Source organism: Oncorhynchus masou, chromosome 5, assembly GCF_036934945.1.
Source record: "Oncorhynchus masou masou isolate Uvic2021 chromosome 5, UVic_Omas_1.1, whole genome shotgun sequence".
NCBI classification, from domain to species: Eukaryota; Metazoa; Chordata; class Actinopteri; order Salmoniformes; family Salmonidae; genus Oncorhynchus; species Oncorhynchus masou.
This window is the reverse complement of record NC_088216.1, coordinates 91,365,864-91,383,484: the sequence shown is the minus strand read 5'-3', so window position 1 is coordinate 91,383,484 and position 17,621 is coordinate 91,365,864. Positions and strand designations below refer to the sequence as shown.

General features: G+C 45.1%; 1 protein-coding gene across 1 annotated transcript in view; it reads right to left on the bottom strand.

Moving 5' to 3' along the window:
* The window catches only part of stab1 (stabilin 1), a 221,273-nt gene that overhangs the window by 21,156 nt on the left and 182,496 nt on the right, over positions 1-17,621 (bottom strand). Inside the window, exon 60 of the mRNA XM_064967067.1 lies at positions 7,069-7,213. Within this exon, the coding sequence (XP_064823139.1) occupies positions 7,069-7,213 (145 nt within the window). The remainder of the gene's footprint in view (positions 1-7,068; positions 7,214-17,621) is intronic.

Genomic DNA, 17,621 nt, shown 5'->3' with positions numbered 1-17,621 from the left:
CTATGCATAGTCACTTCACCCCTACCTACATGTACATATTACCTCTAACCTGTACCCCTCACACTGACTCTGTACCGGTACCCCCTCACACTGACTCTGTACCGGTACCCCCTCACACTGACTCTGTACCGGTACCCCCTCACACTGACTCTGTACCGGTACCCCCTCACACTGACTCTGTACCGGTACCCCCTCACACTGACTCTGTACCGGTACCCCCTCACACTGACTCTGTACCGGTACCCCCTCACACTGACTCTGTACCGGTACCCCCTCACACTGACTCTGTACCGGTACCCCCTCACACTGACTCTGTACTGGTACCCCCTCACACTGACTCTGTACCGGTATTCGTTATTGTGTTACTTTTTTTATTTTATTTTTTACTTTAGTTTATTTAACTCTCCTTTAAAACCTGATGGGGCTATGGGAAATACTGCCCCCTTTGGATGAATTGTTTTACTTTAGTTTATTTAACTCTCCTTTAACTCTCCTCTCCTTGACCTACACTGTTGATTAAAGGCTTGTAATTAAGCATTTCACGGTAAGGTCTACGCTGTTGGTTAAGGGCTGGTCAGTCAGCATTTCACTGTAAGGTCTACACTTGTTGTATTTGGTGCATGTGACAAGGTTTGATTTGATTTGATCTACATGCACTACATAGGGAATAGGATGCCATATTAACGCATGTGAAGTCCCATGTTTCAGGAGCTGAAAGAAAAGCTCCACTTTGTGGGATAAATAAAATAATAAGGCCACTTTCTAAAATTTGCAGTTTTGTCAAAAGACACAATGCCACAGATGTCTCAAGTTTTGAGGGAGCGTGCAATAGGCAAGCTGACTGCAGGAATGTCCACCAGAGCTGTTTCCAGAGAATTTAATGTTAATTTCTCTGCCATAAGCTGCCCCCGTCATCGTTTTAGAAAATGTGGCAGTACGTCCAACCGGCCTCACAACCATAGACCACATGCATCGTGTGGGTGAGCGGTTTGCTGATGTCAATGTTGTGAACAGAGTGTCCCATGTTTGTGGTGGGCTTCTGGTATGGGCAGGCATAAGCTAAGGACAATGAACACAAGTGCATTTTATCGATGGCAATTTGAACGCAGAGAAACCGTAACGAGATCCCCGAGGCCCATTGTAGTGTCATTCATCTGCCACCATCACCTCATGTTTCAGCATGATAATGCATGTATCATTCATGATAATGCATGATAGTGAGTGAGTGTCTGTCTGTCTGTCTGTCTGTCTGTCTGTCTGTCTGTCTGTCTGTCTGTCTGTCTGTCTGTCTGTATGGCTGTCTGTCTGTCTGTATGGCTGTCTGTATGGCTGTCTGCGTGTGTGTGTGTAAAAAATGTATGTAGTACAGTACCAGTCAAAAGTTTGGATACATCTACTCAATCAAGGGGTTTTCTCTATTTTTTTAAATTGTTTTATACATTGTACAATACTAGTCAAGACATCAAAACTATTAAATAACTCATATGGAATCATGTAGTAACCAAAAAAAGTGTTAAACAAATCAAAATATTTTTTAGATTCTTCAAAGTAGCTTTGCATTCTTTCAACCAGCATTACCTGGAATGTTTTTCCAACAGTCTTGAATGAGTTCCCACATACACTGAGCACTTGGCTGCTTTTTCTTCACTCTGAGGTCCAACTTATCCCAAAACATCTCAATTGGGTTGAGGTCGGGTGATTGTGGAGACCAGGTCATCTAATGAGCCACTCCATCACTCTTCTTCTTGGTCATATAGCCCTTACAGAGCCTGGGGGTGTGTTGGGTCATTGTCCTGTTGAAAAACAAATGATAGTCCCACTAAGCGCAAACCAGATGGGATGGTGTATCACTGCAGAATGCTGTGGTAGCCATGCTGGTTAAGTATGCCTTGAATTCTAAATAAATCACTGACCGTGTCACCTGCAAAGCACCCCCACACCATCACACCACCTCCTCCATGCTTCACAGTGGGAACCACACATGCAGAGATCATCAGTTCACCTACTCTGCGTCTCACAAAGGCATGGCTGTTGGAACCAAAAATCTCACATTTGGACTCATCAGACCTAAGGACTGATTTCCACCGGTCTGATGTCCATTGCTTGTGTTCCTTGTTCAAGCAAGTCTCTTATGTTTATTGGTATCCTTTTAGTAGTGGTTTCTTGCAGCAATTTGACCATGAAGCCCTGATTCACGCAGTCTCTTCTGAACAGTTGATGTTGAGGTGTGTCTGTTACTTGAATTCTGAAGCATTTATTTGGGCTGCAATTTCTGAGGCTTGTAACTCTAATGAACTTATCCTCTGGATCAGAGGTAACTCTGGGTCTTCCTTTCCTGTGGCGGTCCTCATGGGAGCCAGTTTCGTCATAACGCTTGATGGTTTTTGCGACTGCACTTGAAGAAACTTTCAAAGTTCTTCACATTTTCCGGATTGACTGACCTTCATGTCTTAAGGTAATGATGTACTGTCGTTTTTCTGTACTTATTTGAGCTGTTCTTTCCATGATATGGACTTGGTCTTTTACCAAATAGGGGTATCTTCTGTATACCAGCCCTACCTTGCCCTAATTGCTAAAAGACCATCTTCTGTATGCCACCCCTACTTTGTCACAACACAACTGATTGGCTCAAATGCATTAACCTGTTGATGCTCTGGGGGCGCTATTTCATTTTTGGATGAAAAATGTTCCCGTTTTAAACAAGATATTTTGTCACAAAAAGATGCTCGACTATGCATATAATTGATAGCTTTCGAAAGAAAACACTCTGACGTGTCCAGAACTACCAAGATATTTTCTGTGCGTGCCCTAGAACGTGAGCTTCAGGCAAAACCAAGATGAGACGGCATCCAGGAAATGAGCAGGATTTTTGAGGCTCTGTTTTCCATTGTCTCCTTATATGGCTGTGAATGCGAGAGGAATGAGCCTGCCCTTTCTGTCGTTTCCCCAAGGTGTCTGCAGCATTGTGACGTATTTGTAGGCAGATCATTGGAAGATTGACCATAAGAGACCACATTTACCAGGTGTCCGCCCGGTGTCCTGCGCCGAAATTGGTGCGCAAAAGTCAGCTGCCAGTATTTTTCCATGGGATACAGAGAGGAAAGCAAGCTTCCACGAACTGCATATCAATGAAGAGATATGTGAAAAAACACCTTGAGGATTGATTCCAAACAACGTTTGCCATGTTTCGGTCGATATTATGTAGTTAATTCGGAAAAAGTTTTACGTTGTAGGTGACTGAATTTTCGGTTCGTTTCGGTAGCCAGATGCAATGTAGAAAACGGAACGATTTCTCCTACACACAGACGCTTTCAGGAAAAACTGCGCATTTGGTATGTAACTGAGAGTCTCCTCATTGAAAACATCAGAAGCTCTTCAAAGGTAAATGATTTTATTTATTTGGTTATCTGGTTTTTGTGAAAATGTTGCGTGCTAAATGCTACTCAAAATGCTTTGCATACTCTTACACAAATTAGTCAATTTCTATGGTTCAAAAGCATATTTTGAAAATCTGAGATGACAGTGTTGTTAAGAAAAGGCTAAGCTTGAGAGCAGACGCATTATTTTAATTTTATTTGCGATTTTCAGAAATCGTTAACGTTGCGTTATGCTAATGAGCCTGAGGCTTTAGTCACGATCCCGGATCCGGGATGGGGAGTTCCAAGAGTTAAGAAGGAAAGAAATTCCACAAATTAATTTTAACAAGGCACACCTGTTAATTGAAATGCATTCCCGGTGACTACCCCATGAAGCTGGTTGAGAGATTACCAAGAGTCTTCAAAGCTGTCATCAAGGCAAAGGGTGGCTACTTTGAAGAATCTCAAATTTAAAATAAAAAATATTTATATTTCACACTTTTGGTTACTACATGATTCTATATGTGTTATTTCATAGATGTGATGTATTCACTACTTATACTATTGTACAATGTATAAAATTGTAAAAAATAAAGGAAAATGCTTGAATGAGAAGGTGCGTCCAAACTTGTACTATATGTGTGTGTGTATACAGTTGAAGTCGGAAGTTTACATACACATTTAAACTACATACATTTAAACTCAGTTTTTCACCATTTCTGACATTTCATCCTAATAAAAACTCCCTGTTTTAGGTCAGTTATGATCACCACTTTATTTTAAGAATGTGAAATGTCAGAATAATAGTATAGAGAATGATTTATTTCAGCTTTAATTTATTTCATCACATTCCCAGTGGGTCAGAAGTTTACATACACTCAATTAGTATTTGGTAGCATTGCCTTTAAATTGTTTAACTTGGGTCAAACATTTCGGGTAGCCTTCCACAAGCTTCCCACAATAATTTGGGTGAATTTTGGCCCATTCCTCCTGACAGAGCTGGTGTAACTGAGTCATGTTTGTAGGCCTCCTTGCTTGCACACGCTTTTTCAGTTCTGCCCACACATTTTCTATGGGATTGAGGTCAGGGCTTTGTGATGGTCACTCCAATACCTTGACTCTGTTGTCCTTAAGCCATTTTGCCACAACTTTGGAAGTTTGCTTGGGGTCAATGTCATTTTGGAAGACCCATTTGCGACCAAGCTTTAACTTCCTGACTGATGTCTTGAGATGTTTCTTCAATATATCCACATAATTTCCAACCTCATGATGCCATCTATTTTGTGAAGTGCACCAGTCCCTCCTGCAGATAAGCACCCCCACAACATGATGCTGCAACCCCCGTGCTTCACGGTTGGGATGGTGTTCTTCGGCTCGCAAGCCTCCCCCTTTTCCTCCAAACATAACGATGGTCATTATAAACAGTTCTATTTTTGTTTCATCAGACCAGAGGACATTTCTCCTAAAATTACAATCTTTGTCCCCATGTGCAGTTCCAAACTATAGTCTGGCTTTTTTATGGCCGTTTTGGAGCAGTGACTTCTTCCTTGCTGAGCGGCCTTTCAGGTTATGTTGATATAGGACTAATTTTACTGTGGATATAGATACTTTTGTACCTGTTTCCTCCAGCATCTTCACAATGTCCTTTGCTCATGTTCTGGGATTGATTTGCACTTTTTGCACCAAAGTACGTTCATCTCTAGGAGACAGAATACGTCTCCTTCCTGAGTGTTATGACGGCTGCGTGGTCCCGTGGTGTTTATACTTGCGTACTATTGTTTGTACAAATGTGATACCTTCAGGCATTTGGAAATTGTTCCCAAGTATAACCCAGACTTGTAGAGGTCTACAATTGTCTTCCGAAGACTTGGCTGATCTCTTTTGATTTTCCCATGATGTCAAGCAAAGAGGCACTGAGTTTGAAGGTAGGCCTTGAAAGACATCCACAGGTACACCTCCAATTGACTCAAATTATGTCAATTAGCTAATCAGAAGCTTCTAAAGCCATGACATAATTTTCTGGAGTTTTCAAAGCTGTTTAAAGGCAGTCAACTTAGTGTATGTAAACTTCTGACCCACTGGAATTGTGATACAGTGAATCATAAGTTAAATAATCTGTCTGTAAACAATTGTTGGAAAAACGACTTGTGTCTTGAACAAAGTAGATGTCCTAACCGACTTGCCAAAACTATAGTTTGTTACCAAGACATTTGTGGAGTGGTTGAAAAATGTGTTTTATTAATGACTCCAACCTCAGTGTATGTAAACTTCCGACTTCAACTGTATATACACTACATGGCCAAAAGTATGTGGACACCTGCTTGTCCAACATCTCATTCCAAAATCATGGAGACGGACATGCACTCCACTCTTCTGGGAAGGCTTTAATGTGGAGTTGGTCCCCCCATTGCTGCTATAACAGCCTCCACTCTTCTGGGAAGGCTTTAATATGGAGTTGGTCCCCCCCATTGCTGCTATAACAGCCTCCACTCTTCTGGGAAGGCTTTCCACTAGATGTTGGAATATTGCTGCAGGGACTTGCTTCCATTCAGCCACGAGCATTAGTGTGGTCGAGCACTGATGTTGGGCAATTAGGCCTGGCTCGCAGTCAGCTTTCAAATTCATTCCAAAGGTGTTTGATGGGGTTGAGGTCAGGGCTCTGTGCAGGTCAGTCCATTTCTGTATGGACCTCGCTTTGTGCAGAGGGGCGTTGTCATGCTGAAACAGGAAAGGGCCTTCCCCAAACTGTTGCCACAAAGTTGGAAGCACAGAATCGTCTTGAATGTCATTGTATGCTGTAGCGTTAAGATTTCCCTTCACTGGAACTAAGGGGCCGAGCATGAACCATGAAAAACAGGTCTTAGGTCAGTTCTTAGTGTGGTAGTGCAGGTCTTAGGCCAGTTCTTACTGTGGTAGTGCAGGTCTTAGGTCAGTTCTTACTGTGGTAGTGCAGGTCTTAGGTCAGTTCTTAGTGTGGTAGTGCAGGTCTTAGGTCAGTTCTTACTGTGGTAGTGCAGGTCTTAGGTCAGTTCTTACTGTGGTAGTGCAGGTCTTAGGTCAGTTCTTACTGTGGTAGTGCAGGTCTTAGGTCAGTTCTTACTGTGGTAGTGCAGGTCTTAGGTCAGTTCTTACTGTGGTAGTGCAGGTCTTAGGTCAGTTCTTACTGTGGTAGTGCAGGTCTTAGGTCAGTTCTTACTGTGGTAGTGCAGGTCTTAGGTCAGTTCTTACTGTGGTAGTGCAGGTCTTAGGTCAGTTCTTACTGTGGTAGTGCAGGTCTTAGGTCAGTTCTTACTGTGGTAGTGCAGGTCTTAGGTCAGTTCTTACTGTGGTAGTGCAGGTCTTAGGTCAGTTCTTACTGTGGTAGTGCAGGTCTTAGTGCAGGTCTTAGGTCAGTTCTTACTGTGGTAGTGCAGGTCTTAGTGCAGGTCTTAGGTCAGTTCTTACTGTGGTAATACAGGTCTTAGGTCAGTTCTTACTGTGGTAATGCAGGTCTTAGGTCAGTTCTTACTGTGGTAGTGCAGGTCTTAGGTCAGTTCTTACTGTGGTAGTGCAGGTCTTAGTGCAGGTCTTAGGTCAGTTCTTACTGTGGTAATACAGGTCTTATGTCAGTTCTTACTGTGGTAGTGCAGGTCTTAGGTCAGATCTTACTGTGGTAGTGCAGGTCTTAGGCCAGTTCTTACTGTGGTAGTGCAGGTCTTAGGTCAGTTCTTACTGTGATAGTGCAGGTCCTTGCACGTGGCCTGGGGGTGACATCCTCCGTTCTCCTCCAGACAGCGGTCGATGGGTGGAACCACCTTCTCCAGACACTGGAGCCCGTTCCCCACGTACCCATCAAGACACTCGCACTGACGCTCATTCTGATAGGATAAAACACATCAGGATATTACTAAAAACAAGGATAACTAGGTCTCAACTAGGTCTCAACTAAGTCTCAACGAGGTCTCAACTGGGTCTCAACAAGGTCTCAACTGGGTCTCAACAAGGTCTCAATTAGGTCTCAACTAGGTCTCAACTAGGTCTCAACTGGGTCTCAACGAGGTCTCAACTGGGTCTCAACGAGGTCTCAACTAGGTCTCAACTAGGTCTCAACTAGGTCTCAACGAGGTCTCAACTAGGTCTCAACGAGTTCTCAACTAGGTCTCAACTAGGTCTCAACTAGGTCTCAACGAGGTCTCAACTAGGTCTCAACTAGGTCTCAACTAGGTCTCAAAATGTACCGGAGGAGACCAACCTTGGACTTTCTCCTTCAACGCATTTTGAGAAAGAAGTGAGAAAGAAGTGAGGGGATAGGACGCAAGGAATCAGGTGTTAGGGGTTTTATGAGCAGCAGCTACTCTTCCTGGGGTCCACACACAACATGACATAATACAGAACATTAATAGACAAGAACGGCTCAAGGACAGAACTACATATACATTTAAAAGCATCTCACATAGCCTACATTACAGTATCAATACATACACACACAATATCTGGGTCAAACAGGGGAGAGGCGTTGTGCCGTGAGGTGTTGCTTAATATGTTTTTTGTAACCAGCTGTTCATTTGAGCAATATGATGGGATTTTCATGCAATAATAGCTCTTTGTAATACTGTACGCTTTCATGAATTAGTTCTGTATTTGAGGACTATGAAAAGACCCCTGGTGGCATGTCTGGTGGGGTGAGTGTGTGTGTCAGAGCTGTGTGTAAGTTGACTATGCAAATAATTTGGAATTTCCAACACATTAAATGTTCTTATAAAACAAGAAGTGTCACAGTCAGTCTTTATTCTACTCTTAGCCAATGAGAGACTGGTATGCATAATATTTATATTAGTCCTCTGATTACAATGAAGAGCAAGACGTGGCGCTCTGTTCTGGGCCAGCGGCAGTCTTTCTTAGCAGGACTTGACCATATGACTGGACAATAATCAAGATACGATAAAACTAGAGCTGGACTTGCTTTGTGGAGTGTGGTGTCAAAAAAGCAGAGCATCTCTTTATTACAGACAGACCTCTCCCCATCTTTATAACCATTGAATCTATGACTTCTAACTGTTCCAAATGTCTGAACTGAATTTGGTAAAGGGGCTTTTATGTCCTCTGCGTCATCGTCTTGGAACGCCTCACAAAATACTTTTAAACTGGAAGAACTTGTCCCGATTGGTATTTTAAATCACAGATGAAGGACTTTGAGGCTGATTCCCTGACCTGTCAATGTTTTTAATTTTCTGTTTTTGATTTTGTTATACTCTTGTGAATTCTATGTTTTTTACTAGATTACTTTTTCATGTTTTTTTCATGTTGTCTGTCTGTAATTGTGTAATGAATTGGTGCTGCCTATCTTGGCCTTGAAAAAGAGATTTCAAATCTCAATGAGCCCTTCCTGGTTAAATAAAATAAAAAAATGTTTTGACCATGACAGTTTACAATCTAAGATATCACCAAGTAATTTACTTTCCTCAACTTGTTCAACAGCCACACCATTCATTACCAGATTCAGCGGAGGGCTAGAGCTTAGGGAATGATTTGTATCACATACAATGCTCTTAGTTGTTTTTTCTTAACAACAGGTTATGGTCAATAATATCAAAGGCTGCACTGAAATCTAACACAATCTTCTTATTATCAATTTCTCTCAATCAACCATCAGTCATTTGTGTCAGTGCAGTACATGTTGAGTGCCCTTCTCTATAAAAATGCTGAAAGTGTCAATCTGTTTACAGAGAAATAGTATTGTATTTGGTCAAACACATTTCTTTCCATCAGTATCCTAAGAGCTGGCAGCAAGCTGATAGGTCTGCTGTTAGAACCAGTAAAGGCCGCTTTACCACTCTTGGGTATCGGAATGGCTTTGGCTTCCCTCCAGGTCTGAGGACAAACACCTTCCTCTCGGCTCAGATTAAAGATATGACAGATATTAGTGGCGATAGAGTCAGCCACCATCCTCAGTAGCTTTCTGTCTAATTTGTCAAAGCCAGGAGGTTTGTCATTATTGCTCGATAACAATAATTTCTCCACCTCTCCCACTAACTTTACAAAATTCTAACTTTAGTTTTTTTTATGCACGATGGCTCACTGTTCGTGTGTGGCATTTCCTTGCCTACATTTTACCGCTTTGCCAATGAAGTAATCAATAAAATAATTGGAAACATTAAATGGTTTTGTGATGAATAAGCCATCTGATTGGATGAAAGATGGAGTTGAATTTGTCTTTCTACAAGGTGGTGCCGACAGACATGGCAGCTCTGCTTTCAGCTCCGAAGCAACTTTGAAAGTATTTTTTGTGTGTGTGTTAGTTCTTACATTATTAGCCCAGAAGGTTTTTTGTGTTATTACATACAGCCAGAAACCTGCAACCACAACACTTCAATAACACTTGACAACCACAACACTTCAATAACACTTGACATGAGATCTTCTCTAAGCATTACAGGGATATGGCTCTGAATATATACAGCAACACCTCCCCCATCAGCATACCTGTCTCTTCTTATTTCCTTGTATTGATACTGCTATATCATCACATGAACTATATAAGTGAGTCTCAGAAATGGCTAATATATGAATGTTATCTGATGTTAGCAAGTTATTGATTTCATGAAGCTTTTTTCTAAGGCTACATATATTAATATGGGCTATTTTCAGCCATTTCCTGGGTAGCTGATCAGAGATAGACACATGGAAAAGAGCAAACAAAGCAAGAGGGAAAACACACATTCAGCAGTCTATTGATCAGTTGGTGTGTGTGTGTGTGCTGTGGGGTTGAAGCTACAAACCCATAGACTTGGCTCTCTCATCCCTTTTGGGAGGGAGGATGAACAATGAGTCTGTCGTAGGGGATGTACGCAATGTCCCCACGCGCTCTGGCAGCTATCATGGCTGGGATCAGTTCTTTCCTCTTCTGGCACACAGCTTCAGGATAGTCCTTGTTGAGGAAGATATATGTTCCTCTCAAGATCTTGGCTCTTTCCAGTCCAACTACCTTGTCCTTGAACCTCAGGCATCTGATCACTGTCGGCCTGGGCCTGTCACCCTGGCCGGTGGTGGGTTTTCCAACCCTGTGGGCGTGCTCTACCTCAATCTTCCTGTGGTCCATCTTCAATTTCTGAGCTCATTTTCCTCACTTTGTCCTCAGAATCCGTCAAGGTCTCGTGGAGATTCTGAAATTTCATCCATAACCATATTGTTCTGTCTTGATTATCCCTGGAGATAATCTGATTCCTCAGTCATTGTTATAATGGATTCACACACAGAACTGATGACCTCTCTCAATGACTTACAGATTACTGTCATCTTGCCGTTCTCCTGTTTCACCTCACCGAGCTGAACCTGGGAGAACTGCAAACTGTACTGGACCTCTCTGGTCAGGTCGTCCATTCTTTTATTAGTTGACTCCACAAGTAATTGAAAACAACATTTGTATTTATTTTATTGTTGTAACAACTTTAAAACTATTTTATTTGTTTAAAAGAACTGTGATAGAAAGACACCACTGTCCTCAACGGTACTCCTGCGAGCTTTGGTCTTTGTCATAGTAACAATGTAAGGTAACGTAACGCAATCAACCTGCTAGCTAGCCAGCTAGCCCCCGAATAGCAGCACTGTAGAAACTATTACACTCGACGGAACGACTTGATTAGTGTAGTGTCAACATCGCAGCCACTACCAGCTAGCCTACTCCAGCAGTACTGTATCATTTCAATCATTTTAGTCAATAAGATTCTTGCTACGTAAGCTTAACTTTCTGAACATTCGAGACGTGTAGTCCACTTGTCATTCCAATCTCCTTTGCATTAGCGTAGCCTCTTCTGTACCCTGTCAACTATGTGTCTATCTATCCCTGTTCTCTCCTCTCTGCACAGACCATACAAACGCTCCACACCGCGTGGCCGCGGCCACCCTAATCTGGTGGTCCCAGCGCGCACGACCCACGTGGAGTTCCTGGTCTCCGGTAGCCTCTGGAACTGCCGATCTGCGGCCAACAAGGCAGAGTTCATCTCAGCCTATGCCTCCCTCCAGTCCCTCGACTTCCTGGCACTGACGGAAACATGGATCACCACAGATAACACTGCTACTCCTACTGCTCTCTCTTCGTCCGCCCACGTGTTCTCGCACACCCCGAGAGCTTCTGGTCAGCGGGGTGGTGGCACCGGGATCCTCATCTCTCCCAAGTGGTCATTCTCTCTCTCTCCCTTACCCATCTATCTATCGCCTCCTTTGAATTCCATGCTGTCACAGTTACCAGCCCTTTCAAGCTTAACATCCTTATCATTTATCGCCCTCCAGGTCCCCTCGGAGAGTTCATCAATGAGCTTGATGCCTTGATAAGCTCCTTTCCTGAGGACGGCTCACCTCTCACAGTCCTGGGCGACTTTAACCTCCCCACGTCTACCTTTGACTCATTCCTCTCTGCCTCCTTCTTTCCACTCCTCTCCTCTTTTGACCTCACCCTCTCACCTTCCCCCTACTCACAAGGCAGGCAATACGCTCGACCTCATCTTTACTAGATGCTGTTCTTCCACTAACCTCATTGCAACTCCCCTCCAAGTCTCCGACCACTACCTTGTATCCTTTTGCCTCTCGCTCTCATCCAACACTTCCCACACTGCCCCTACTCGGATGGTATCGCGCCGTCCCAACCTTCGCTCTCTCTCCCCCGCTACTCTCTCCTCTTCCATCCTATCATCTCTTCCCTCTGCTCATACCTTCTCCAACCTTTCTCCTGATTCTGCCTCCTCAACCCTCCTCTCTTCCCTTTCTGCATCCTTTGACTCTCTATGTCCCCTATCCTCCAGGCCGGCTCGGTCCTCCCCTCCCGCTCCGTGGCTCGATGACTCATTGCGAGCTCACAGAACAGAGCTCCGGGCAGCCGAGCGGAAATGGAGGAAAACTCGCCTCCCTGCGGACCTGGCATCCTTTCACTCCCTCCTCTCTTCATTTTCCTCCTCTGTCTCTGCTGCTAAAGCCACTTTCTACCACTCTAAATTCCAAGCATCTGCCTCTAACCCTAGGAAGCTCTTTGCCACCTTCTCCTCCCTCCTGAATCCTCCTCCCCTCCCCCCTCCTCCCTCTCTGCAGATGACTTCGTCAACCATTTTGAAAAGAAGGTCGACGACATCCGATCCTCGTTTGCTAAGTCAAACGACACCGCTGCTTCTGCTCACACTGCCCTACCCTGTGCTCTGACCTCTTTCTCCCCTCTCTCTCCAGATGAAATCTCGCTTCTTGTGACGACGGCCGCCCAACAACCTGCCCGCTTGACCCTATCCCCTCCTCTCTTCTCCAGACCATTTCCGGGGACCTTCTCCCTTACCTCACCTCGCTCATCAACTCATCCCTGACCGCTGGCTACGTCCCTTCCGTCTTCAAGAGAGCGAGAGTTGCACCCCTTCTGAAAAACCTACACTCGATCCCTCCGATGTCAACAACTACAGACCAGTATCCCTTCTTTCTTTTCTCTCCAAAACTCTTGAACGTGCCGTCCTTGGCCAGCTCTCCCGCTATCTCTCTCAGAATGACCTTCTTGATCCAAATCAGTCAGGTTTCAAGACTAGTCATTCAACTGAGACTGCTCTTCTCTGTATCACGGAGGCGCTCCGCACTGCTAAAGCTAACTCTCTCTCCTCTGCTCTCATCCTTCTAGACCTATCGGCTGCCTTCGATACTGTGAACCATCAGATCCTCCTCTCCACCCTCTCCGAGTTGGGCATCTCCGGCGCGGCCCACGCTTGGATTGCGTCCTACCTGACAGGTCGCTCCTACCAGGTGGCGTGGCGAGAATCTGTCTCCTCGCCACGCGCTCTCACCACTGGTGTTCCCCAGGGCTCTGTTCTAGGCCCTCTCCTATTCTCGCTATACACCAAGTCACTTGGCTCTGTCATAACCTCACATGGTCTCTCCTATCATTGCTATGCAGACGACACACAATTAATCTTCTCCTTTCCCCCTTCTGATGACCAGGTGGCGAATCGCATCTCTGCATGTCTGGCAGACATATCAGTGTGGATGACGGATCACCACCTCAAGCTGAACCTCGGCAAGACGGAGCTGCTCTTCCTCCCGGGAAGGACTGCCCGTTCCATGATCTCGCCATCACGGTTGACAACTCCATTGTGTCCTCCTCCCAGAGCGCTAAGAACCTTGGCGTGATCCTGGACAACACCCTGTCGTTCTCAACCAACATCATGGCGGTGGCCCGTTCCTGTAGGTTCATGCTCTACAACATCCGCAGAGTACGACCCTGCCTCACACAGGAAGCGGCGCAGGTCCTAATCCAGGCACTTGTCATCTCCCGTCTGGATTACTGCAACTCGCTGTTGGCTGGGCTCCCTGCCTGTGCCATTAAACCCCTACAACTCATCCAGAACGCCGCAGCCCGTCTGGTGTTCAACTTTCCCAAGTTCTCTCACGTCACCCCGCTCCTCCGCTCTCTCCACTGGCTTCCAGTTGAAGCTCGCATCCGCTACAAGACCATGGTGCTTGCCTACGGAGCTGTGAGGGGAACGGCACCGCAGTACCTCCAGGCTCTGATCAGGCCCTACACCCAAGCAAGGGCACTGCGTTCATCCACCCACTCTGGCCTGCTCGCCTCCCTACCATTGAGGAAGTACAGTTCCCGCTCAGCCCAGTCAAAACTGTTCGCTGCTCTGGCCCCCCAATGGTGGAACAAACTCCCTCACGACGCCAGGACAGCGGAGTCAATCACCACCTTCCGGAGACAACTGAAACCCCACCTCTTCAAGGAATACCTAGGATAGGATAAGTAATCCTTCTCACCACCCCCCTTAATGATTTAGATGCACTATTGTAAAGTGGCTGTTCCACTGGATGTCAGAAGGTGAATTCACCAATTTGTAAGTCGCTCTGGATAAGAGCGTCTGCTAAATGACTTAAATGTAAATGTAATACTGTTTCTCCTCTCGGTTCCAGACAGGACAGGTTATACTGTTACTCCTCTCAGTTCCAGACAGGACAGGTTATACTGTTACTCCTCTCAGTTCCAGACAGGACAGGTTATACTGTTACTCCTCTCAGTTCCAGACAGGACAGGTTATACTGTTACTCCTCTCAGTTCCAGACAGGACAGGTTATACTGTTACTCCTCTCAGTTCCAGACAGGTTATACTGTTACTCCTCTCAGTTCCAGACAGGACAGGTTATACTGTTACTCCTCTCCTCTCAGTTCCAGACAGGACAGGTTATACTGTTACTCCTCTCAGTTCCAGACAGGACAGGTTATACTGTTACTCCTCTCAGTTCCAGACAAGACAGGTTATACTGTTACTCCTCTCAGTTCCAGACAGGACAGGTTATACTGTTACTCCTCTCAGTTCCAGACAGGACAGGTTATACTGTTACTCCTCTCAGTTCCAGACAGGACAGGTTATGCTGTTACTCCTCTCAGTTCCAGACAGGACAGGTTATACTGTTACTCCTCTCAGTTCCAGACAGGACAGGTTATACTGTTACTCCTCTCAGTTCCAGACAGGACAGGTTATACTGTTACTACTCTCAGTTCCAGACAGGACAGGTTATACTGTTACTCCTCTCAGTTCCAGACAGGACAGGTTATACTGTTACTCCTCTCAGTTCCAGACAGGACAGGTTATACTGTTACTCCTCTCAGTTCCAGACAGGACAGGTTATACTGTTCCTCCTCTCAGTTCCAGACAGGACAGGTTATACTGTTACTCCTCTCAGTTCCAGACAGGACAGGTTATACTGTTACTCCTCTCAGTTCCAGACAGGACAGGTTATACTGTTCCTCCTCTCAGTTCCAGACAGGACAGGTTATACTGTTACTCCTCTCAGTTCCAGACAGGACAGGTTATACTGTTCCTCCTCTCAGTTCCAGACAGGACAGGTTATGCTGTTCCTCCTCTCAGTTCCAGACAGGACAGGTTATACTGTTCCTCCTCTCAGTTCCAGACAGGACAGGTTATACTGTTACTCCTCTCAGTTCCAGACAGGACAGGTTATACTGTTACTACTCTCAGTTCCAGACAGGACAGGTTATACTGTTACTCCTCTCAGTTCCAGACAGGACAGGTTATACTGTTACTCCTCTCAGTTCCAGACAGGACAGGTTATACTGTTACTCCTCTCAGTTCCAGACAGGACAGGTTATACTGTTACTCCTCTCAGTTCCAGACAGGACAGGTTATACTGTTACTCCTCTCAGTTCCAGACAGGACAGGTTATACTGTTACTCCTCTCAGTTCCAGACAGGACAGGTTATACTGTTACTCCTCTCCTCTCAGTTCCAGACAGGACAGGTTATACTGTTACTCCTCTCAGTTCCAGACAGGACAGGTTATACTGTTACTCCTCTCAGTTCCAGACAGGACAGGTTATACTGTTACTCCTCTCCTCTCAGTTCCAGACAGGACAGGTTATACTGTTACTCCTCTCAGTTCCAGACAGGACAGGTTATACTGTTACTCCTCTCCTCTCAGTTCCAGACAGGACAGGTTATACTGTTACTCCTCTCAGTTCCAGACAGGACAGGTTATACTGTTACTCCTCTCAGTTCCAGACAGGACAGGTTATACTGTTACTCCTCTCCTCTCAGTTCCAGACAGGACAGGTTATACTGTTACTCCTCTCAGTTCCAGACAGGACAGGTTATACTGTTACTCCTCTCCTCTCAGTTCCAGACAGGACAGGTTATACTGTTACTCCTCTCAGTTCCAGACAGGACAGGTTATACTGTTACTCCTCTCAGTTCCAGACAGGACAGGTTATGCTGTTACTCCTCTCAGTTCCAGACAGGACAGGTTATACTGTTACTCCTCTCAGTTCCAGACAGGACAGGTTATACTGTTACTCCTCTCAGTTCCAGACAGGACAGGTTATACTGTTACTCCTCTCAGTTCCAGACAGACAGGTTATACTGTTACTCCTCTCAGTTCCAGACAGGACAGGTTATACTGTTACTCCTCTCCTCTCAGTTCCAGACAGGACAGGTTATACTGTTACTCCTCTCAGTTCCAGACAGGACAGGTTATACTGTTACTCCTCTCAGTTCCAGACAGGACAGGTTATACTGTTACTCCTCTCAGTTCCAGACAGGACAGGTTATACTGTTACTCCTCTCAGTTCCAGACAGGACAGGTTATACTGTTACTCCTCTCCTCTCAGTTCCAGACAGGACAGGTTATACTGTTACTCCTCTCAGTTCCAGACAGGACAGGTTATACTGTTACTCCTCTCAGTTCCAGACAGGACAGGTTATACTGTTACTCCTCTCAGTTCCAGACAGGACAGGTTATACTGTTACTCCTCTCAGTTCCAGACAGGACAGGTTATACTGTTACTCCTCTCAGTTCCAGACAGGACAGGTTATACTGTTACTCCTCTCAGTTCCAGACAGGTTATACTGTTACTCCTCTCAGTTCCAGACAGGACAGGTTATGCTGTTACTCCTCTCAGTTCCAGACAGGACAGGTTATACTGTTACTCCTCTCAGTTCCAGACAGGACAGGTTATACTGTTACTCCTCTCAGTTCCAGACAGGACAGGTTATACTGTTACTCCTCTCAGTTCCAGACAGGACAGGTTATACTGTTACTCCTCTCAGTTCCAGACAGGACAGGTTATACTGTTACTCCTCTCCTCTCAGTTCCAGACAGGACAGGTTATACTGTTACTCCTCTCCTCTCAGTTCCAGACAGGACAGGTTATACTGTTACTCCTCTCAGTTCCAGACAGGACAGGTTATACTGTTCCTCCTCTCAGTTCCAGACAGGACAGGTTATACTGTTCCTCCTCTCAGTTCCAGACAGGACAGGTTATACTGTTACTCCTCTCAGTTCCAGACAGGACAGGTTATACTGTTACTCCTCTCAGTTCCAGACAGGTTATACTGTTACTCCTCTCAGTTCCAGACAGGTTATACTGTTACTCCTCTCAGTTCCAGACAGGACAGGTTATGCTGTTACTCCTCTCAGTTCCAGACAGGACAGGTTATACTGTTACTCCTCTCAGTTCCAGACAGGTTATACTGTTACTCCTCTCAGTTCCAGACAGGACAGGTTATACTGTTACTCCTCTCAGTTCCAGACAGGTTATACTGTTACTCCTCTCAGTTCCAGACAGGACAGGTTATACTGTTACTCCTCTCAGTTCCAGACAGGACAGGTTATACTGTTACTCCTCTCAGTTCCAGACAGGACAGGTTATACTGTTACTCCTCTCAGTTCCAGACAGGACAGGTTATACTGTTACTCCTCTCAGTTCCAGACAGGACAGGTTATACTGTTACTCCTCTCAGTTCCAGACAGG